Source organism: Caenorhabditis remanei, chromosome X (genome assembly GCF_010183535.1).
Source record: "Caenorhabditis remanei strain PX506 chromosome X, whole genome shotgun sequence".
Classification (NCBI taxonomy): Eukaryota; Metazoa; Nematoda; class Chromadorea; order Rhabditida; family Rhabditidae; genus Caenorhabditis; species Caenorhabditis remanei.
The window spans coordinates 10,283,030-10,301,729 of NC_071333.1; the positions used below are offsets into that span (position 1 = coordinate 10,283,030).

At 38.2% G+C, this 18,700-nt stretch overlaps 4 protein-coding genes across 4 annotated transcripts; 1 reads left to right on the forward strand and 3 right to left on the reverse strand.

Moving 5' to 3' along the window:
• Positions 1–2,483: 2,483 nt before the first annotated feature.
• GCK72_024019 (uncharacterized protein) lies at positions 2,484–4,636 on the reverse strand (the record flags this gene model as incomplete). The annotated part of the gene is made up of 12 exons (XM_003118388.2): positions 2,484–2,559; positions 2,667–2,854; positions 2,937–3,074; positions 3,123–3,299; positions 3,350–3,435; positions 3,485–3,627; positions 3,677–3,830; positions 3,875–4,019; positions 4,064–4,186; positions 4,234–4,376; positions 4,422–4,554; positions 4,619–4,636. 12 exons carry the CDS (start codon positions 4,634–4,636, stop codon positions 2,484–2,486), a joined length of 1,524 nt encoding a protein of 507 aa, XP_003118436.2.
• A 1,148-nt stretch (positions 4,637–5,784) lies between these two features.
• GCK72_024020 (uncharacterized protein) lies at positions 5,785–8,367 on the reverse strand (the record flags this gene model as incomplete). The annotated part of the gene is made up of 13 exons (XM_053735680.1): positions 5,785–5,890; positions 5,946–6,022; positions 6,078–6,518; positions 6,567–6,637; positions 6,681–6,883; positions 6,930–6,990; positions 7,036–7,171; positions 7,215–7,379; positions 7,423–7,513; positions 7,649–7,798; positions 7,845–8,031; positions 8,079–8,181; positions 8,260–8,367. The coding sequence occupies 13 exons, from the start codon at positions 8,365–8,367 to the stop codon at positions 5,785–5,787; spliced, it is 1,899 nt and encodes a 632-aa protein (XP_053579246.1).
• A 3,127-nt stretch (positions 8,368–11,494) lies between these two features.
• GCK72_024021 (uncharacterized protein) lies at positions 11,495–13,143 on the forward strand (the record flags this gene model as incomplete). The annotated part of the gene is made up of 3 exons (XM_003118144.2): positions 11,495–11,669; positions 11,958–12,216; positions 12,864–13,143. 3 exons carry the CDS (start codon positions 11,495–11,497, stop codon positions 13,141–13,143), a joined length of 714 nt encoding a protein of 237 aa, XP_003118192.2.
• Positions 13,144–16,320: 3,177 nt separating this feature from the next.
• On the reverse strand, positions 16,321–17,770 carry GCK72_024022 (uncharacterized protein; the record flags this gene model as incomplete). The annotated part of the gene is made up of 3 exons (XM_003118037.2): positions 16,321–16,669; positions 17,050–17,320; positions 17,590–17,770. The coding sequence occupies 3 exons, from the start codon at positions 17,768–17,770 to the stop codon at positions 16,321–16,323; spliced, it is 801 nt and encodes a 266-aa protein (XP_003118085.2).
• Between the last annotated feature and the right edge of the window lie 930 nt (positions 17,771–18,700).

Here is an 18,700-nt window from a genome sequence, read left to right on the forward strand (position 1 = left end):
TAATTTACGACTTGTTTTTTGTAGCGATTTCTCCCAAAGTAAGAATTTTGTGGTATCAGGTGTCGTACATATCGGCACAGGAGCTTACAGATCTCGTGAGAAATTTCAAGATTGAAAATGTGATTGAAAGTAAGAAACAAGAAAAACCGCAACTTTACAGCTAAGAATAAAGAAGAAAAAGCGGAGAATAGAAAAATGACGTGATTGAAACAATTGGGAAAACAAATGTGAGAAAAAATTTCTAAGAACATGACTTTTAGAAAGAAATGAGGAAAAAATTAGAGAGAAACCACAGAACACAGCAGTATCAAGGACCAAAACTTTAGACGAAACGTAAATTGAAACTCTTTTCGATAGTTTCTTTTTTCTAACCAGCTCAGATTACATCTGGATTGCGATGCAAGAAACAGAGGGACGTAGCGAAAAATAAAAATAAAAACTCGTTTTACCACATGAAGTTATAGAAGAATGCCGGTGAAAAATCATAGGCGATTCAATAATCAATCATTATTACATGTATGTATTGATAAAATGCTCCACTACTAGCCAATACTCATTCTGCAAATAGTTCAGAAGAAGCAAAAAGAACAACGTATTTCCTCCGACCAGAGAAAATGATAATTGCACGTTGGTAAAGCGAGTGAAGCAAAAAAGAATTATTCACGAGTTGCGCAACCATTCAAAGAAAGGACAGCTCTTTCTCAAGATATTTGAAATGCGGAAAAAGGAGTTTCCAGTGACTTTTTTTCCTATTTGGAAAAACAAAAGACTCGGAAATCAAAAAATTTAAATTAAAAATAAGGAATATGATAATTCTGTGACAACCTCAAGCCGGAAACGTGCCAAAGACAGGTTCAGAGATAATGCAGTCGGGAAATAAGAAGAGAGAAAAAGGGAAGGAGGAGGATGACCTGAGAATAGGAATCCATTAGGTTCTTGGTAGACAAATCGAGGAATAACGCAATTATGCGTCTTCTAATCAAAAATTAATCAAGAAGAACTCATAAAGATCATCGGATTGAGAAAATAAGAAGAATAATCAAGTCTCGTTATGAAATATGGAAAAAAAGTGCATTGAATACATAACTTTTCAAGAAGAACAGATAGGAGCAACTGACGTTTAGGTACACTGCTTGAGTGCAGAAATGAAAGATAACTAGACCAATGAACGATAGAAAATGAAAAATGGAAAACGAGAAACTGGAGATTTTCTAAAACTGAGAGTATCAAGAACCAATTCCATGATGTGTGAACTTATCCTATAAAATATTTTCCTGTTTATCCAAAGTTTTGCAAATAGTGTCAGTTATGCATGTTCTTCAAAAAGAACCTATGCAATATTATTTGGACACATAAAACGCATCAAATTTTGTACTAACATTTAAAAAACCGAAATGAAAGTCACCAGTGAACAAATATGACCCGGCCCCGTCAGACGGGACGAGCAAATGAAACAAAAAAGCAAAACGTTGGAGGACACTGATGTCATAGAGATGTCATTGAGATAGCCGTGGTGGTCTGAGAAGCGGAAAGTAGAAAAAGTGGCGCCAGCTGATCTGTGGAAAGGTGGGGGTGTATCAGAGCAATCGGGAATTTCCCTATGGATCATTATCAGTCAATTTGGTGTTTTAAAATTTGAATGAACTGTTCTCATTTGACATTTGGTATAAAATAATTTGTTTCAGAACATGCATGAACAAAATTAGACTTGTTTCTTCACATTTTGCTCGTTTTGCATTTCCTTCTTATTTACTTTATACTTATTTTTACAACAAAGGATCAAACATTTTGAAAAAATAATTCCTCTGATGTCAGTCAGCCCACCTAAACTTCTTCAAAATTCCGTTTTTTTTCCCAAACTTCAGAAGAGCTCAAGTAGCCAGCTGCATAGAACAAGTAAATGGTTAGATATTAGAGTTAGAGAAACGAGACGCCCAAGAGAGTGTCCTTGCTGTACTGCAGTGAGCAGCAGAGCAAGCGAATTCAAAATTGACGGAGCTCGATGTGGTGACTAGGGAACAGCTTTTAGCGAAGAGGCGCAGAAAAAGAAAGAGCTCAACGGACGCCGCAAGCTGCTGCCTGACAGAGGAAACGCATGGCAAAATGACAGAGATAGAAAGAGAAGCACGATTTTTGTGAAAAAGGCTTATTGAGCTCCAACCGACTTACGGGGCTCTTCTGTTCGATTATTTTGTGAAATATGTTGAAATGTTCTTTTTTGGGGGTACAAATTGTATATTGAGTTTTTCAAACTGTTGATATTTTTTTCAATTGATGTACTGATAAGAGTTTGATAGGTGCTTGTCCTTAAAATAGAATTTAAAAGAGTATACTAGAAAAGAGTTCCAGTTTTTAGTGGATGTTTATTGCGACTCATATCAAATCATCAGTATGTGAAAAAGGATAAAATGGTTTAATGGAAAACAAAGTAATTAAAGTATAACAAAAAATGTGAACATTTGTTTCTCCTTGTTGTTTCCACCTCACTCAACATCACTTTCCTCTGTTTCTTCGGATTCATTCCGTCGGAACGGAGAGGTGTTGGCGCGTCCTCTTGGTCTGCAATAAAACAATTACTCTTCGATCATCAGGTTACCGTCTCTTATGTGTTTACACATATTGTATACAAAAACAACACGGAAGCTTCATTGTCTCGCAATACCCACCTAAACAGATTCAAATCAAAACCACCAAATGCTCCTAATGTCGGTGCACGTCTTCGTGCTGCCGCAGCTGCATCTTCGTCTTCGTGATGAGCGTCCTGCTCTCGTTTTTTGGCTCGTTTCGCCATCCAAAGGTGGAATCCATCGTGTGCGGGTATATCCGATTCGGTTCTTGTTCGCAATTTAATTTGCTGCAAATAGAGTTAAGGAAATGAGAAACCATTTCGATGAATAGAAAGAAGTGGAGAGAAGACGAAATAGTCGAAAACCTACGTCACTCGTGTTGCTCTCCCGTTTTTTATCTTTTTCTCTTCTGAAGGAGTCGCGAACTACGGTTGCAAATTTGATTCGAGTTTGTGGATGTGACGGAGGGAAGGTACATACTAACATACGAATTACCGGTTCCATATCCTGCAGCAAACAACACACTTTTTTTTGGAAAAAAGTCAGATGACCAACCTGGAACACCCTATAGCCAGGACCTTTGTGACTGGAACTGTGAATTCTATCCAATTTATCTTCAACATTGTTAATTAAACTAAAGAACATCCGGTACAATTGGGCATATATAGATGTATTGACAATTGAAATGAGTGCAAGACCCAAAAGGAAAGCAGCAGCCAGGAACGGCGAATACTGAAAAAAATTACATGCATTCTAAAGCGTGTGATTTTTGAAATACTTACCTGAATATTATAAGGCATAACATCTCCTAACCCAATAGTTGTCAAACTAATGAATGTGAAGTAGAATGCATCAAAAAAGCCAATTCCTGGAATGACACAGTATATATGACTATTCAGTTGACAAATAAATCTCACCAGGTTTATTTCCTTCGTTGTGGTCAAACATTTTAATTGTCAATGTACAAATCAAAATGTACCCCAATACAAGTAATAGAGCAAGCCACATGGGTAGCAATATATCATTCTTTTTCCTCTTGATTGGTTGTTTCCGCAATTGTCTGTAGAAATGAATTATCTATATCAATGGTCCTCGGATATAGGACTTACTTATATTTAAAAAGCAAGTACACATAGCCTCCAGTTAGTATTTTTTGAAACCATTCACCTATATCACCGAGTACAACAAGCATTATTGGTAGACCAAGTGATGCATAAATGATAGATAACAATCGTCCCCAAAATGTTTGGCAAGAAATGGTACCTGTAACAGATAAATGATAAAAACAACTGCTTCCAAATACAAACCGTATCCAATTGTTGAGAATAACGTCATTGAATAGAACGTTGCAGAGGAGAAATACCACATCAAATGCATATCCAGATTTTCCGCTTTATGCCAAACACTTCCATGAAATCTTCCTTCTGCTTCCAACATTGTCTTATAATACCTCTGAATCCGAAATTACTTTGTTTTTTCATTTTGATCTAACTCACTTTTATTAATTTTCCGAGTTTATTATTCCGGTCTGTTCCATTTGTACTCAGTGTGACATTTATGATATCTGATGTTTCTTCCGTAATAATTCCTTGCATTAAAACAATAGTTTCTTTCAGTTCCTACAATATGATTAGGATAGCCAAACAATTCTTTGACTTTGTTATACCTCTAACTCCCTCGGTGACTCCAAATTTTGAAACATAATTCCTCCAAGAAATACATATCCAATCAATAATGAAACCAAAGTAATATGTCGGATTCCAAATTTGTGGTGGTAATATGCAAGCCAAGCAAAAAACCGAGTAATCTCTGAAAATTTTACGGTTCAGAAATTCAAAATTGTAGTCTACAAACTCTGTTTTCGTATCTGCTTTTTCCGTTCCTTATACTTCTTGGCATCGAATTCAAAATGAAAACCAAATGGGGACATGTCTTCCACTTTGCTCATATGAGTATCAATTTTGAGAACGATGCAGTTGTTTCTTTCCTGAGAATAAAATTCATTTAACTATGTACTGGAAGGATACTTCCGGTTAAGTATGAAAACTTACTGTCAAGTGATTTTTCATTATCCTGCTTCGAGCCTGGATCTCGGATTCTTCTTCAATATTTTTGGGTGAAATTCATATACTTCTATTTTAAACTTACTGATGTCTACATCCATTTTCTCTAGTTTCTGTTTTCCCAAAGAGAGTGCACAGTAATAATAATAGAACTAATCAGGGAAACGCGTCGACAGTCTTTCGTCTCCGAACCTAACCTGAACGGAAAACCGGCTGCCTTAAGAAGAATGATAGGCCGGCCCACATATTGTTTTACTGCCATCATTTATGGCTTTCACTCTCTTTTTTTCTCTCGGTCCTCCCACTTGGGGCTCTTATCAGGTATTCCATCGAATATACTTTCCTTCCTGATTTACTACCGTTAAGGGAAATTGAAACTGAAATTGAGTGCAGGAGCTGCTGCGATTGGTGATGCAACTCATCGCGTGCTTTAAAAAGATCGTAAAACGTCGAAATGGTGTGGTGGCTGGCAAACAAGTGTTACCTTTGATTAACAACTTTTACTTCTATTAGTTGTATGCTTTTCCAGCAGTGTGTAGCAACAAAAATAAATCTTATTATCTCTAGCTGATAAGAAAACGGAACTGTTTCTTTTTTCACGCATTCTTAACTCAAATTGAACCCAAGTGTCAGATATCACGTGGTATTGCTATATTGCATGATTTTTTGCTCTCTACTCTTTTTAACGACCATTAAAATGAAGTGGCTTATCATTCATTTACGGCCACTGTGCACTCGATAACTTTTAAGCTGACATTTTCAACGCATTTAACTTTCAAATTCTTGTCACTTCTCAATTTTCGGCGTATACAATACTATGACTACATAAAACTATTTTTGGGTTTATTTTTGAACTTTTCACACCTCCAGGCATCAATTAAATGATGTTTTCACCGGAAACACAACATCAAAGGTTTCCCGGAAAATTTTATTAGGTCATCATAAATAGAGTTTCAGTCGAAAACGTTAGTAAAAAACATGAGTGAATTCTATGTTATCAGTCAACGGAAAGAAAAAAGCAGAAGCCAAATACATGCAGGAAATACTGGAGAAATTATTCTGAGAAGGTGTCAAAACTGGAAAATATTTGAGTTTTAAGATATTGTAATTCAATTGTAATTTGTTGTAATTGTAATTCTGAATTAGACAATAATTTAAGATCCACGGCACTTTGAGAAGCATCCTCCCTTTTTGGCAGCTGCCGGATTCAATACAACACCAGTGGAACGGATTTCAACATCCTCCACGGCCATCAACTCTCTGTAATTTACAACAAAAAAACGAATTCATTTTGAACGGTGCTGTAGTTTTGTACCTTGTAAGGGCTAACATAGCGTTATCAATGTTGCTTCCATCAAGAGCACTTGTTTCCATAAATAGAACTCCCATCGCCTGAAAACCAAAGAACGTAACGAAATGTGGACAAAAACTGTCTGTCAGATCTTACCGCCGCCATGCTTGCCCCATCTGTTTTCGCGACTGCTCCAGGAGTTTGAAAACGCATGTCCACTTTGTTACCAACTAGAATAATCGGAATACTTCTTTCAGTAGACTCCTTGATAGTCTCAATCCAATCACGGACACGAAGGAATGAGTGCTCAGCACAGACATCATATACCAGAATTGCTCCATCTGCTCTACGGAAATAAGACTTGCAGAGTGAACGGAATCTTTCTTGTCCAGCTGTATCCCATAGCTGAAGTGCAACATTTCTTCCATCCACATTTACAGTTTTCACGTGGAAATCGACACCGAGAGTGCTGGGAAGCTGGTTTGTGAACTGACGACGAATGACACGCATGACGAAACTACTCTTTCCCACTGCCGCATCTCCACACATAACGATTCGGAAAGTTCTCTCAGCTGGTCCATTAGCGTCATTCAAACCCTGAAAGTAAAACCGTATTATTTTTCAAATTGAGTCAGTATGATATACCACAAGGCCTTCCGCAATCTCCATTCCATGAAGACTATGAGCGTCATCTAGAATCAATGAAGTCTCCGGCACTGAAATAATTTATTACGATTTTAATCATATACATCTCCTAACTTGGCTCTTCGCTCGGGATTGCATGAAGTGGTACCGATCTGAAAACATTAGTCGAGGTTTGGAAGTTCTCGACTGAGTTGCGATTGGAGCTGAGCAATCCTGGCGAAGGGGTTCTCAGGTTGAATTGTCTGAGAACTGATGCACGACTGTCCAATGCGTCACGGAGACTCTCGTTGGTCTCGTGGAGTTTGCGGTTTGCATCGCTGGAATTCATAATGTCATTTGAAATCGGTTATTTCATAAACATACAAAAGGAGCTGCAACTGTTTTCTAACGGATTCACTCTCCTCGGTTGCATGAGATGCTTGGTCTGGAAAATAACTGATTTATTTCTCTATTTCATTTTTCATTGTACCTCTTCTAGCCGAGAGCTCATCCTGCTTCTGGTCAAAATCAGCTCTGACTTGGGCGAGTTCACTCTTGATCATAGCCAATTCTAAATGATTTTCAGCAAGATTCTGTCGCAAGTCGTTGTTCTCCTCGTTGACTACCTAAAACCATATCAGTTATCGGCTAAACTATCCATTAGTCCACCTTAAGCTTATCGGATAGATCTTTTTGGTGATTGAGTCTCTCATTCTCGCGTTCCAAAACCTTTTCCATTCTGGTCAAACGTTCAATGTTGCTTCTCATTTCGGACATTTCCTCAGTCATTCTTTGACGCATATCCTCCTTTTCTTTAGTGAGACGATCTCTCTCCTGTAAATTCAGTTTCAGGTGAAGATTCAAGTTGTAATCATACTTCCTGACGAGCTTTCATTTCTGTGAGTTCGAGTTGCTGGTCCACCTCACTCTCCATTTCTTCCATACGGCGATTGTACATCTCGCGTTCACTGAAAAGCTATTTTCGAAACAACGTTTATCCCAAAACTAGACTATATCGAAGAATTCTTTCCCATGATTCAAAAACAGTTCCACGTGACAACACGGTTTGCAGCAATTCTCGTCCCTCTTCTCCTCACTCATACCTTGCATAAATACGTTGGAGTCTCTCGTTCTCATGCTTCTTTTCCGAAAGTTCCTTATGAAATGATCCCACCACCCGTTCAAATTTTCTCAATAATGCTGGAACTCCTGATGACTGCAGTTGCTCGTACAAGACCAACACTTCTTCTTGGCTGGAAAAAATGAAAAATCTTTTCTGGACACGTGACGTTTGCTCACCATGGAACACTGAAGTCTATATTAATATTGCTATCCGATTCAGAATGGTAGTGCTCCTCATCGAAAACACGGATCGCTGGTCGAGAGGAAGTAGAGTCACTCTCGCTGTCAAATACTAACTCATCACGACGAAACATTGGTGGATCATCGATGGCAACAGATGCACGGCGTTGCATTCCATTCAATCCTGAACAACGGATGTTGATCCATGTAAATAATTACTATTACCTCTACTCTCCCCTTGTTGTACAGTGTCTTGGAATCCTTGAAGGAATTCTTTTTTTTCAATCCGACCTGATCCATCTTGATCCAACTCTTTAAAGATGAAACGAAGATCCTGGAAAATAGATTTATTATTATATTTTCTTATTTATTCCTGAAAAAAGTTGAAAACCAGTGAAAAAAAGCAACTTACAGTGTCATCAAGTTGCGGACAGACTTTTTTCAGATCTTCCATTGTTAAGAACCCCTTGGATTCAGAGTCGCAGAGAGAAAACAAATTTTCCACGTCGGGGTTCGCCATGATTCGTGGTCTCTGCAATACAGCGAGAGCGGGTGCGAATGATATGCGAGGGCGAAAAACGGAGAAAAACGGCCACGGTGGAACTATAAAAAACAACAGTGTATTGTATCGATCGATGATTTTGGGAAAGCTACCCGTATGACTATCATGGGAGCGCGGACGGGGGCGAGCGAAGAAGCAATGGTTTGTGTTTTATGAAGGAGAAATAAAAAATCGCTCTGGGAAAAAACGAAAAAAGAAAATAGATTGTTCAAAAAGGAAATGTATTATATCTGCAGCCTTTCATTCAAAATTCTCGTATGATCCGATCAGATTTTGAAAGAGAAACATACAAAACGATTCGTTTTTTGTTTATTGTGTACACAATACACTTTCACGTGTACACGAACAGTGGAGAAGCGTGGTGAGATTTTTTATGGTTAAGAAATTTCTGAATCTCTCTCGCATAAAATTTTCCCAAATAAATGGAGAATGAGCGAAATAGCATTTATGTAGAATTCCATAAAAAAGGAAAACATAATAAAAATAGAATAGCTTTTGGCTTTGATGGAAAATGCCAAGTGTATATGTTGGAAATAGAGGAAAGGATGAATCCAGAAGATGAGTGTTCAATGAAAAGATGAAGAGTAGCTATAGTGAGTATACCGAAATTCAATCAGAAATATCAAAATTCAAAAGGTCGCGATGAATGATAGCCATAAAAATATTTAGAACCACTGTTGTCTAGAATTCAGAAGTATTTGTAAACATTTACTGTACTATTTGGACGTAAAATTGAGTTGAATTATCAATCGAACTGTTCTGAAACTCAATTACTAATTCTTAGATTTTCACATTTATGTTTAAGTTTTTTCCTTTATTTCATAGTTGATAAAAAACTTCTCATAAAATTTTGTTTCGGAATTTCCACGGAATTTCTGAATTTTTTAATGTATTAAACATTCAATTCTCCACTCGGTTAATTCTTCACTAATAACCAGAATAATACCACATTTTTTTATTATTTTGAAATAATGAAAATTGTATAATGCCGGGACCGTTTCTGTGCCCCTTTCATCTGACTCAACTCAAAATTAAACCCCGTCAAGTGGTGTCAATAGAATAGACAATGAGTGGTACAGTAATGAATTGCGGTAAAAAAGAATTGGACGAAAAATTACATAGTTTTTGAGGGAATAGTTTGAGAACAAAGGTTTCATGTTCGATCTGCATCGCGGCGGCAACCTCCGTCTCTTTCGATATTGTGTGTATAATGTATGTGTACAGTTTAATCAGCTGGATAGATTGGGAGGAAAAGAATGAGCTGGGAACTATGGTGTGCTGTTTTCACTTGATATTTCATAATATCCGATTGAAAAACATAAAAAGACAGAAGTTAAATACATGATTAGGAAATTGAAACGTGGGAACTGTTTCTGCTCGGATCATTATCTTTTTACCGGGTGATATTTTTTAAATAAGATGTCAATCCGTTAATACTTCCGGCATCCAACTCCTTTTGTGACGTTTAACCTGTGTTGATCGGTAAGAATCCATAGAGTGCTATAAGTCAACATGTCACATAAAAGGGATGTGCACATCAATTGAAAGCCACTGTCGGCTCGTTTTGATATCCACCGCTTCACCCAATTGAAGGAGTCGTTTACCTGTGTCAATTGCTATTGTTTCAAAAAGGAAGCGTTAGTGTTGCGCAACACATTCAACCAACACAGAAACACAATAGAACATCCGCATGTGCCGCTCACGTTGGTGACACCTCACCTGAGGGTCCTCTCATAATTTAATTTATTTATAAGAGAGAACGATAATGAGGAGCTATTCAACGGATATGATGTAATATAACCAAGGTTATTATAGGACACTGAAGGGCGGCATCTTATGTAAGCTCTTTAATATTGTTGTATACCCGGCTTTCTCATATAGCATAGCCTGTTTCTTTTCTTTAGATTTTTTGGCATGTACATATATATTCACAATTAGAAGATGACAATTATCCCTAATGCATTTCCATTTTTCATCTCTCTTCCTACAATTTGTAACTGTATCGTTTTCAAGTCTTCCAATTTCCACCCATCTCCACTTTTTTCTCGCGCAAATATTTCACGCTACGTTGGCTTGGAAGTGTCTTCCCTTTTTGCACCTTATAAACATAGAAGGACGGAACGATTCACTTGTTCGGCACCAGAAGAAAATTAGAATGATTTATGGGAACTATCAAATACTGAGAAATAAGATGACTTTGAAACATGTATATGTACATAGCTGGACGAAAATTAGCTGAACGTCCTTCCATGCCAATTGGAATCGCATGAAGTGAGAAAAAAACCATTTTATTTGTTTTGTAATTGACGGTTAGTATGCAAAATTAATCGGCACTTCACTGCGGATTTCTCTTCGAAATATAAAAATCGGGGATGTTAATTACATGGGGGATTGTCAACCGAATATGGTCGTTTTTGTAGTTTCAAATTATTGGACTCACAAGCGAAAAGTCATTGGTTCAAGGGCGAAAAACCCATGTATAATGGTAATATTTATTAGATTTTTAGAACTCAAACAGTGGTTGGATATAGAACCGAAAACACCACACGGTATCTTTCAATATACATTCTGCCAATAGCCCATATTCATATGTCCCACAGATTTCATTTTGTCATAAATTCATGAATCATCTTTTCCCATTGGACTACCGTTTGTCCGGTTACTCCAATTAGCCATGTGCAGCTATTCCAAACCATCCCTTCCTCTCCATTTCCATCATTTTCCCTCATCATCTCAGATGTGCAAATGAAAGGTCAAGTTATAAATTTCGTGTTATTAAATACAAATAATTGACTCAGCGTCGATGGATCTCGAAAATCGAATGTAATTGTCATGACCATGTTCAGAAGGGGCGGTAGTAGCTGCATCATACCCTCCCAATGTCAATGCACCCTCTTCTCTCACCCAAATTGCCAACCCGTTGCCCCGCCCACTCTCGCACATTTAACTTGTCTTATAGTCAACCTCCCCTCGACCCGACAATAACCAATCATCGTTTCCTCCTTCAACACTTGCTTTCTCAACCACACCGTGCTAAATACTCATTTAACAGTTTTCTACAGTAATCCTGAACGCTGTTCTCAAAATGTCACTGCTCGATCCTCGACAATTTCTATTACCTACCTTCTATCTGGATCCTACTACTCAAGCTTTCTTAGCTCAAGCATCTGCAAACCATAAACTTGGATCTTCATCTTCTTTCCGAATTTCGGATATTCTGGAGCCATCTCCAAATAATTCGACTTATTCCAATGATCTCGGTAAGTGAAGTTCAACGCAACCAATACTCTCAGTTCATTTTCACTTCATTCAAAACGTCAGCCATTAAAAGTTTTGTGTTTGGCGCGTAACCCATCAAAAATTTACTCAACCATGCTCTCGATTTTCTCTACTCAATGGTTGGTGGTGGTCGAAAATGATAGTGTTTAGTGTCTATAGTGTATGTCTAGTGTTGAGAGAGGATTAACGCTTAAATGAACATGTGAATACAGTACCGGGGTCAATCCATTGTTTATGTCTTTTGTGCATTAATAACTATTAACTTTCAGACCCATCCCCACAATCCGTGAAATCCGAGTTGTCCGTCTCTCCAAGAGCAAGCAGTCCTGGAACCGATAGGATGGGAAGTCCAATGAGCAATTCCAAGAAATCTCGGAAAGCAAGAACAATCTTCACCGATAAGCAACTTCAAGAGCTGGAGAACACTTTCGAGAAGCAGAAGTATCTCTCAGTTCAAGACAGAATGGATTTGGCTCATCGAATGGGGCTAACTGACACACAAGTAAAGACGTGGTACCAAAACCGAAGGTTAGTAGTAGAATTCTCGGATATCCGGCGTATTTTGATGCCGGTTAATTATAATAGATGGTCTATTCTCAACATACATATGTACATTCTCAAATTAATAACAAGCATTGCCGCCAAATTTACTGAGCCCACCCTTGTAGATTACCCTCCTCACCACGCTCACATTTCCTAATTATTGTTCAAGGCGGCGGTGTTCAATGTGAATATTTGATGTGATGACTTGTCATGAGAGCATCATTTCTGGAGTCATCATCAAAATTTCACCAGCTTTTAGTATCGGTTTCATTGGTGAGAAAGAATGAAGATTGTCTTTTGAAATGAATTCATGCATTCACAATCTGGAAAACCTTTCAAAACGCCCCCTATTGTTGTTCAGTTATCGTCTAGGGTGGTCTCTTGCTCTTTTCATAATAACGAGGGGCTCACTAAGAGGTAGATCACCTGCCTTTCTTCAGAAGGTGGTCCTCATTCTTTTTGAATTAATCCGAAATATAGTCAAGTGGTGGTTAATACATCTAGTTACGACACAAAAACATCATTATTGCAATAACGGCCACTCAAAAATTAAGGTGTGAGAAGTGAAGACGTCCGGTCTAGTGGAACAAATTATTGCATCGCAAACATATTATATTACGAGTTTTTTTCAGAACAAAATGGAAGCGACAGGCAACTAGCGGAATGGATCTTCTATCGGAACCAGGAAACCTCTCCGCCGTTCAAAATTTGATCAGAAGTAGTCCATATTGGGCGAATTACATTACTGCTCTTCCCACAGGTGTACAAATGCCAATGATGGGTCTTCCAATTCAAATGATTGTACCACCCGCCCAAACTTTCCAACCTTCTTCTTTATCATCATCGAACTCTCCGTCTACTCACAAATCTAGTGAATCCCCCCAACTTGACGTGTCGAGTCATTCAGAATAACTTTATAATTTTATAGTATCTTAGTGTATCACTTTAAAAAAAAATCTTAACCTTTGATCTCAATGGGTCAGAAAAGGAGAAAAGTATAACTTTTTTCACTTTCTCAACACAAACTTCCCTTATTCTGTGCACCTGTATTGCTTTCTTGCTTTATTAGTTATGTGATGTCATTTCCACGTCATTAATATTATTATTATTGTCTTCTACGTAATACACATTTCGAAATCTGATAAGCGAACATAGCATTCAAACATACAATGGACAGCAGAAGTGCCAGAAGCACCAGGTGCGCGTGGCGCAACCGTTCTGATTTTTATCGTGATTGAAAAGAGGGGAGACAGAATACCTGACAAGAAGCGGATGGCGTCGTTAACACCTCACCTGTTCCGATCCTGCCAGACGGTTCCAACCAGTTAGTTTGACCTTTCTGTGAAAATGAATCAGATGGTGTGAAAGATAAGCGTCGAACGTTTATTTGGAGGAGAACTAACAGGTGAGTTGGGCGTTTAGCTGACTAATTATTCGGGAAAGATGACACAAGACGATAGGGATTTGTTAGCATGTAAGCCTGAAAAAAGTTGGTAGAATACATGGCGGAAGCTTTCAAATAATTAAATGCTGATTTAAAATTTCCATCCCTACGATAACTGTTGAAAATTGTTATTCTCTGTCCAGAAAGTTTTCTCCAAATGAACAACATGACTCCCAGAATCAAATTTTTTGCTGTTTACAGTACATTGTTCCCAATGTGCTTTCCAAAGTGTCGTTCATTAGGAAGATTAGGATAATTGGTAATTGGTAGTGTGTTAGCCTAGTGGTATGTTTGTGTAAGCACGCAAGAAGTGTGCATTCTTCCGGTTCAGTGACAACTAACACGCCTAATTCCATGTAACACGCTCCTCTTCTATTATGCTTCCCCTTTTCTTGTTTCTTCCAAAAGCAGTAGTAGCTCATTTAGTGAAATCTCGAGAAAACTCATTTCTCACACCCATCTTCATCGTTTCCCGCCTTCAGACGAAGACGACAAATTGGTCATATACATACATTGCAACCCACTTGACATCTAATTCGAGAATAGAAGAAAGGGGTGAAAAAGAGAGACGAGTACGGTAATCGTCTACCGCCAATAAATAGGATTTTGAAGGAACGGTGTCATTAAGGCAATTGGACAGCGAGAACGGTGACTGGAGTTGAATACATACATCCGCAAAACACGGTTTAGAACCTAACCTTAATACAGAGAATTACTGTCGAATCCGGTGATGGAAATGGGATCGTGGAGAGAGAGGGGTCATAAAAAATATGCGGAGGATAGGGATGTGTTCCCTCATAATTAGTTTAATATTTACTGCATTGGGATAGAGTGAATGATAATCTGTTGATTGTTTTACAATCCCCCGTATTCATTTTCCAATTGGATATTGTTCTTGAACATCGGCCTAGGAGACCATCATGTTCTGTGCAACGGTCCGTGATGTGATCTCCACTTGATTCGGGGGTCCCATAATGTATCATTGACTGCTGCTCTCTCAATAAAAAGATTACAAGGGAATTAGCCACAGACTGGTGTCGTTTGATTCAATTTACACGAAGGCACACAAATACACGTATACACCTGTCGTCTCTTTTGTCCAATGAGCTCCCGGATGAATGACAAATCAGATGATGCTAATTTAGGGAGAGAGAATAAAGGAGGCAAAAGTTGGTATGTGTAGTGGGAGTGATGCTAAAGATTGACAAACAATACGAGAGCATGTTGAGCTCACACAAATAATTGCTCCGAAGAGTGGTTACAAAATTTTTAAGCATACTCGACAGTGTGATTGGTGAGAAGGCGCCAAGGTTACATGGATTCATAAATGTTTCGTTTCAGAGTTTGATGTCCCTTTTTATTAGCTCTCAGACTTTTAGGATGACTTATTTTCTCATCAATTATTCTAATATCACAATTCACACTCATTCATATGTGAGCATTTTTCAAAAACTGGAGCAATTGTAAGACCCTGGCGTGCCCACACTTTCAAAAACGAATTTTAATTTCATAGCATCTTTTCTTTGTCCTCTGAAGACACCGTATCCCTCTCTTGGAATAAGTTATTCAGAAGAAAGACGTAGGGTAAAGTTCTCGGAACAAGTTGTGGTATTTATGGGAGGAAATTGGAAACTAATTAGGACAGAAATGAGTAGTTTCAGATGAATAGTTGATTTTATGACATTGCTAACTCATTGCCTTTCATCTTATAGTTTATATCTTTTTGCCATGAACTTTTTTCATTTTGTCTGCTATAATACGGTAGATGAATGTAGAAGTTTACGAGTTCATGTCAAGTGATGAATGAGTTGAGTTACCACAGTTTTGAACAAAATGTTTGACATTCATTCGAATGCGAAGACCAGTTCAATAAATCATTCTCGCAACGACCCTCTCAAAATGACATGATTGAACAATAATTTGTTAACAAGTCGACTCAATTGCAATAATACACGGCGATATTTTCCTCCATCTTCTCCTCCGTCAATTGTCATCTTTTCTAAACAATTGAAAAAAAGAAGGTTGGTTTGACAAACTGTACTGGCCCAGTCTAACCTCCTTCTTTTCTCAAATTGGGTGGCATCATTGTCGTTGTTCGAAAAGGTGTCGGTATAATTGACGAATTATTAGAAGCGAAGACGGTCTGCGACAGTAAAGGTGTTACGGACAATCTACTCAACTATGAAAAATTGGAGACCCCCTTAGAGTGTTTGGATTCAACGAGAGGTAGTAGAAAAAGGAAATGAAGACTTTTTGCTTCTCAAAATTGTCGATTAATGGGAGGCTAATTGACGCGCTTGGTGAGAAAAGGAATCGCTACCGTAATTCAGAATGCTTTGCAATGTTCTGTTACTTGACTTGGGTAATCGAAAACACTCAACGGAATATATGACTGTATTGCATTTTATTTCATAATAACCAAATAATTCTGAAGACAAATTAGATATTGAAGATTTGAGAAAAAAACGGAACAGATGGAAAATTTTGGAGAGAGAAGAGATCGAACATGGAAATTGGAAAATGACAATTGAGTGTTGGCATTGAATTTTATGAACAGTTACAATGGAATTATAGCATGAAAAAGACAACCGGATGTGTGAAAAACGGTAGACCAAGCAGGAAAATATCAGAAGAGAAAATTGAAACTATTCGTTTTCATTCACTTCGTCCTTATCATTTTTACAATCTGATGATTTCTGAACGGAATCCGGAGACAATGATGGAGAATCTTTAGGGGAGTTCATATCATCTTTCATATTCTGTGCGGCTAGAAATTGAAGCAATGAGATTTGAGAATTACTATTAGAAACCATTGAGCTGGGAACGACTAGTGGATTGAACATCGGACGGTTGGCTCCACCAAACATTGCAGTGTTCTGAGACAGGTAGTTAGCCCAATAGGGATTTGTTCTGAGAAGTTGCTGAACTGCAGCCATGTTTCCAGCGTCATGAAGAAGATCCATTCCAACTGAAGCTTGCCTCTTCCATTTGGTTCTGAAAGTTAGAAAAGGTTTTCTTCATTCAATCATCATACTATTTTGCGCCTCCCGTATAGCTCCAATCTCGAAAATTGGATAATGACAGTGGATGTGTGGAGTCTCGGGGGTGGATGAGTGGAAAGAGGGGCGCGGAAAAAAGATGACACTACTAAATGAAATTGGTGGGCGCACGCGAAGAAATTGAGGAGGAGTGAGAGCTTTGATTAAGATAAATTTCGATGGGCGCTTCCCGCTAATGCACTACAATTAACACAAAGTGGCGTGTTTAGACTCAATTCTTGCCGAGTGCGCGAAAAGCTCCCCGAGCATTGTTTTCAGGATAAGAAATGGACAGAGTGGAAGTGAAGTAAGTTTTTCAAGGAATCTTAGACCAACCTCCGGTTTTGATACCATGTCTTGACTTGGGTATCAGTCAGACCCATACGATGAGCAAGTTCCATTCGATCTTGTACAGACAGATACTTCTGCTTCTCAAATGTGTTTTCCAATTCTTGAAGTTGCTTGTCGGTAAAGATAGTTCTTGCCTTCCGAGCCTTTTTTGACCCTACACAGGTCGGACTCTCGTTGACCGATCTTTCGGTGTTCGGACTGCCGATTCGTGGGGATGATGGTGATTCCGAAGAGTTGTTTGATGTAGGAGATGGATCTTTAATGAAAGAATAATAAAGAAAACAATTTGTAGAGGTAAAGGTGAACAAAGAGAGTAATTGGTTGACCTATTACTATTACTATTACAGATTACCGTCTACGCATCCAGTGGAGCGTTAATCCGTTAAATATCATTTTTCAGGCTAGTTGTACATTCAACATTCTCATAGATGTGTATGTAGATTAAAATGTTAGAGATGGTTGAACGGACATACAATAACTTTTGGAAAATGGTGGCAAAAAGTGGAAAAATGAGTGAGTATTTACCTGGTTCGTTGGTTGAATGAGACGATGGATCGAGTAGGTCAGAAATACGGAATGAGTTAGCAAGGTTTATCTTCCCACCACCTGAGGAGTTTTGAGCAGACACTTGAGCAAGTAATGCTTGAGTTGTGGGATCCAGGTAAAATGCAGGAATAAGGAATTGGCGGGGATCCAGAAGAGACATTATCAAAAAAGTTGTTGAAAATTGATAATTTGATAAAATCTTTCAGATGATCAAGTTGATGAAATTTTAGAGAGCCTGTTAGTCTGAATGAGGGAAGAGTTGAGAAGTTCTTGTTGTCTGCAGTCACTAAACGTCGCAAACTCGTTGATTGGTATAGGCCCGCCCTCTCCGAAGTGGAGGCGGAGTTTTTCGAAGAAGGAATTGTTGGATGACACCACGCGGCTTTGTATTGAAGAAAGTGTGGTCCCTCGCTATCCCACCTTTTGAAGCCAATCAAGTGTGATAATGAGTGGCGATGAAGCTGAAAATGAGCTGCTTTGAGGAAGAATGGAGGAAAAGCAAAAGTTTTGAAAAAGAGGCATTCAGGTGAAGACTGAACGAGTGGGAGAAAAATCTCGACGTTGAAAATGACGAAAGTTTGCAGTTTGAGCTGATTATGAATGCAAAAAAAGTAAAGTTGCAAGAAATCATTTTTACAAGGTGCTTAAATGAATGAGTCTCAGAATGAAATTAAAAGGAAAATCACTTATTTCAGTAGTTTTATTGTTTTTTCTAGCAGCCTAATCGGTAACTGTACAAGAAAAGTCGCTTGTCAAAAGTTGAACGTAAAGTCAGTAAGATTACATGTAAAACCTTTTGTAAACTCAGTTGAGAAATGTTTTGAAACTACCGTTTCTAACAATTCCCATCAACTGAATAAATATAACACTAGATAGTGGACAATGACAACAATATGATATTTTTGACGACGTCTCACAATCGACGGAGGCAGTTCTTTTGTTTGTTATCAACCTCTAACAAATCACTAATACCTCATTTCCTGCAACATTACTTTTCCTGGTTTCCGGTTGTTTTCGTTTGGTACTAGACACCGCATTTTAATTGAGCCCATCTTTGTCTTGCCTCCGTCCGTTCTAAGCAACGATATTT